At 39.6% G+C, this 5,000-nt stretch overlaps 1 protein-coding gene across 1 annotated transcript; it reads left to right on the top strand.

Moving 5' to 3' along the window:
* The first annotated feature begins 1,200 nt into the window (after positions 1-1,200).
* Positions 1,201-4,757, top strand: LOC137984854 (outer dynein arm-docking complex subunit 2-like). The gene is made up of 3 exons (XM_068832168.1): positions 1,201-1,252; positions 2,161-2,382; positions 4,555-4,757. Exons 2-3 carry the CDS (start codon positions 2,203-2,205, stop codon positions 4,693-4,695), a joined length of 321 nt encoding a protein of 106 aa, XP_068688269.1. The 5' UTR covers positions 1,201-1,252; positions 2,161-2,202; the 3' UTR covers positions 4,696-4,757.
* The last annotated feature ends 243 nt before the right edge of the window (positions 4,758-5,000 follow it).

Consider the following 5,000-nt stretch of genomic DNA (forward strand, 5'->3'; position numbering starts at 1 on the left):
GTTAGAAGCGCGCTCAAAACCAACGAGCAACCCGGCAGTTTCAAATGCGCGCGCTCACGATGCAAAACTTGTCTTTTCATTGTTAACACTAGCAAGATATCGGGACCTAAGCGATCTGTTAAGATCACCGATCGTTTCACATGTACCTCCGCAAATGTCATTTATTGCATAACCTGTACGTTATGCAATAAATTATACATTGGTGAGACAGGTAGACGACTAGGTGACCGATTCCGCGAACACCTTCGCGATGTTGAGAAGAATGACAGGGATGCATCTAAGCCAGTCGCTCGCCATTTTAATCTGCCTAACCACTCCAAAAAACACATGGCTACCTGCGACCTTTCCCTACATCTAGGTACGACGGAAAGCCGCAAGAATCTGGAACAAAAATTCATCTTTCAAATCGGCACCCTTAATCCTCACGGTATTAACGAACGCTTTTCATTTAACTAATATATTCCTATTTTTCACGTTGCCATGTTACCACCAATAGCGTAGCTCCCACTCTACTATAAAAACTACACGTAACCCATAATCCCTCGATTCGCTCTGACGAAGGGCTAACGCTCGAAACGTCAGCTTTTAGAATCTCTGTACGGTGGTCAATTTACATTATCAACTCCGTTGATAAACCAAATTTTTGTATACTACTTCCCCACCGACGCAGCACCACAGTTTCTTTAGAAACTACCCCTTCAAAAAAGAAATAGACGCAACTCGATACTGACACTAAGTGCGCGGCTGGGTGCACTGACAGTCGGCCAACAGGAGTTCATTAATTGGAGCCAAAAACTGGTACCTTCACCTTCAGCGCTGGTTTCATCAGACCTCTGGATATATTTTAACCTCGTTCCAAGGGTCTCTCATCTTCTCGTTTCCAGTTTCCAATTGACAGGAAGATGAGAGACCCTGGGAGCGAGATAGGATATTTTTAGATTCGTGACCTCATTGTGCGTCGACAGATCAAGATACGCAAAACATAGCGCGAAAGCTGTTCTTAAAATAGACAGAGTGATAGACGCCTGATGTAGACAATCTGCGAGAGCAAAAACTTCAACGAGAGACTTGGCTCCAAATCGTAATCTCCTGTCGCTAGCGAAAACCGCCTTTAGATCGATCTGTTATTCTGTCTGATTAGGTCCTCATCAGCGCCTGCGCAGTGATATCAATTATAGCCTGCGATCGTGAGAACTTGGGTGTCATCACAGATTATGGCGTGGTCTCTCACTTAGCTCATCTGACGCATAAGGTACGTCTCTTTATCCCTGCACAGTACTTTCTAGGTATCCCAGAGATCGTCAAATCTCATTGGGACCCTAAAGTTTTTAAAGAAGAAGTGATTTTGGAAAACATTTAACTATAACAAAATGCAAAAAAAAAAACTTATCTAAACGTTCTTAAAATACTAAAACATGGTTAAGAAATTGTTAAAAAACGACGAGGTTTCGACGTTAGCTGAGCGTCATTATCAAGTCAAAATTATTTGAAAATTGGAAACTATAAATACTAAAAGAACAATAGTTGATAAGGAGCCTGTATAGTGAAAGAAAGGAACACATATGGAGTCAAACCAATTTTCTAGAAGAATTCGCCATCAGTACATTTACCACGACGAAGACAGTGAACCGCACCCTTCTATCGTGAAATCCATTTAACAAATCGAACCTGATTCAGCGTTGTCTGTTCTTTATCGACAAAGATATTCATCTTCACAGTAGTCAAATTTTTGTGGACTCGTGAGACGCAGCCGAGTGAATCCACAACATTTTGTGACCAAGATCATGACACAAAGAAAGAGGTTGCGTTGTCTATAACTTTTTAGTAATTTGATTGGTTTATTTCCCAAAACGAGCGTTTGTGATTGGCTGTTACAACTGCGTGACACATTGACGCGAGCATGACGCGATCAGCGTTTTGTAGACTCTTATCTCTGATTGGCAAATTAGCCAATCAGATGGCGAGATTACAAGCAATTGTGATAAACAAATGAACGGAAGAAACTCGGTCTGTAACTTTCAGTACGGAACTTGACCTCGGATAGTAAGAGGTACCGGTGATCTCCATTCTTATTGTCAACATCACAATTTATCATCATCGTCGTCATCGTCATCTTTCCTCTCTTCCTATTCATTGTTATTATTATTAATTTGTTTTTAGACTGACATTCTCCTAAGGCGCCATCTTGCCGAAGCCATCGCAATGTGCAGCAAGTGGGGCAACAACGCTAAACGTTTTTGTGACAAAGGAGTTGTCAAATCTATGGTGGAGTACTTAGGGTCACGTGACATCATTGTGCAGCGATCAGCGATGCGAGCACTTGAGCAGCTTGGGAAAAGTCCTGAAAGTTGTATTAAAATGCACCGCGGTGGAGTTGTGAAGGTTAGGGGAATTTTATTTTCTTCAAGAGAAAATAGAGAGGCGGGAAAAGATTAGGGGAGAGGGCCGGGGTTTGCGAATTTCACAAGTTGTTTTTACTTTACGCCAGATGATATCATCGAAACACGACAGCATGGCAATGTGTAAAAACCTATCATGTGAATATGACCAACTCCCGTTTCTATTCATCTTGAATTTTCTTATCCCAAAGGCGTTTCATTCTGTGGCACATAACATCGTTTCTAATAAGCTGAAAGTCTTGAGAATCAATCCCTACATACATAACTGGATCATTAGTTTTCTCTCTGGTAGACTACAACGTGTCAAAGTTGATCGTATGGAAACCGACTATTTACCAATAACAGAAACCCATAAGGGTTGAAACGTGTAACGCGCGTTCACAGCTTCCGAATGTTCAGTGCTAAGTACCATATTTGGAAACCCCTCGCTCCAATTAATTTCGCGTGAGAACATTTGTGGTATTGCGTCACGGTGTTCTTGCGAACTGATTGGTTGAATGTTTCTCTCATGGTACTTAGCAAATTGAATATTCAGAAGCTTGTTTCCCAGCACACAAGGGACCGTTACACGTTTCAACCCTTATGGGTTTCTGCCAAGAAACAAAGGAGTACCGCAAGGAACTATCCTGGGCCCCATCATTTTGTCAGTGATGGTAAATGACATTCAAGCTCTGCAACCTTCTCAAAACGTCTTGGTTAAATATGCAGATGATTTGACCCTGATGCAGATGATTTGACGCTGATTGTGAAGTTCAAAATATCGCTGAGTGGGCAGACAGCAATCGGATGGTCCTCAATTTAGACAAAACATGGGAGATGGTACTTAATGGCAAGACATCTAAACCACTTCCCGATCCTATTCAAGGGATAAAACGTCGAGACTGGTTAAACCTTCTTGGAGTAACTTTTCAAGATAAGCCGTGTGACTGGGATAAACACTTTCAATGTATGATTAGTAAAGCTTGTGGGCGATTTTACATATTAAGAGTCTTCAAATTCTATGGATATTCTAAGGAGAATCTGCATCTACTGTTCGATAGCCTAATAATGTCAGTGTTCTACTTTGCTATAGACCCTATGCAAAAATGGCTGCCTTTAAATTATTCTTTTGTTCATATTCAAAATAGCCCAACTAACCTCGTTTTTGAGACAAAAATTCTAAAGAATTTGTTATCCCGAACGATGTTAGTTGGGCTATTTTGAATATGAACAAAAGAATAATTTAAAGGCAGCCATTTTTGCATAGGGTCTATTGAGGTGTGGGCGTGTGCATATGATACCAAGTACCTTGGCCAAATGGACAATTTCTTTCGTCGACCGTACGAGTTTGGATACACAAGTAAGCGGTACAAGATAAATGAAATCATTGAAGAACGCGACAGAAAGATGTGGGCAATATAACTGGGAATTCTTCGCATCCACTAAACGTGTTATTACCCATGACGCGGAGCAGATCCTTCAGGTCACGTGGTCATAACTATGTACTACCCAAAGTTTCCACCGAAAGGTTCAAGCCCACATTTGTGAATAAATGTCTATTTACATTTGCGCAAATGTACTCTTGTTGGAATTCAGCAATTTACACGAGAGATAATTTTAGCTTCTTAACATTGTTACTTTTTTATAAAAATAAAGACTATTATTATTATTATTATTATTATTATTATTATTATTATTATTGTTATTATTATTATTATTATTATTATTATTATTATTATTATTATTATAAGGAAGGACTGTGCGTCTCGCTCTGTTATCCTTATTTCCTCCTGTTTTCTTTTTGGTGATATTGTCACAATGTCTATTTATGGTCTTTTGAATTTGAAGGTTTACTTTTTCTCTCCAAATTCTATTTTGGAGCTGTTAAGGCAACTGTAAGGCTTCCCTTAAGATCATGCGAGTAATCATTTTTTTCTAGTTAAGCTTTTTATTGACCAACCAGAGATTTGCAGTCACGAGACAAGAAGGCTTTTTCTCTTCTGTCAAAATGACAGTAGGATGTCGCTTTCTAGACCAATGAGCTATTTGATTATTGTGCTATATGTTGTCATTGGGCAGATTCAGAAATTTCACAGAGTGTTTCAATATTTTCAGTAAAAAGCCTTTTATTCGGGAAAATGCTGCAACTGTCAATGCACGTTTTTTTGTATTTCAGTTGCTGTTGGGGATGATTGGTTCAGAGGACGCTGGGCTGCAAGAGGCTGCAGCTGGATGCCTTCTGAACATGCGTCAGCTAGCGATGGCCAATGAACGAGCCGGAAAGGATCAATGGAACGGAGACTCCAACTCAAATTAACATTATTTTGAAGGCAAAGACATTATGCTCCAAACTTAAGACATTTTCTCGTGTTTTGAACTTTTATTGCAATTTTGCACAGTCTTTTCCGTGATTTCATAAAACACTTTCTGAACAATTTAAGAGCAAAATCAAATATTTCCTTTTGCCATGACATTGGCATTATAAATTTAAAATACTAAAAACCAGATCCGTCAATAAAGTGGGAGTTCATACAAATTTCATAGTCCTACAAGTTTTCTCTCTCCAGTCGATAGGATCATCCAGCAACCGTTCTTTTTAATCCAGCCGATGGGAAAAGACTG

Source organism: Montipora foliosa, chromosome 14 (assembly GCF_036669935.1).
Source record: "Montipora foliosa isolate CH-2021 chromosome 14, ASM3666993v2, whole genome shotgun sequence".
Taxonomy (NCBI): Eukaryota; Metazoa; Cnidaria; class Anthozoa; order Scleractinia; family Acroporidae; genus Montipora; species Montipora foliosa.

Excerpts from the sequence above, each read along its gene's own strand:
- LOC137984854 (XM_068832168.1), top strand. The coding sequence starts at position 2,203 with ATGTGCAGCAAGTGGGGCAACAACGCTAAACGTTTTTGTGACAAAGGA. Across the intron at positions 2,383-4,554 it reads ACCGCGGTGGAGTTGTGAAG|TTGCTGTTGGGGATGATTGG; the intron begins GTTAGGGGAATT and ends TTTGTATTTCAG.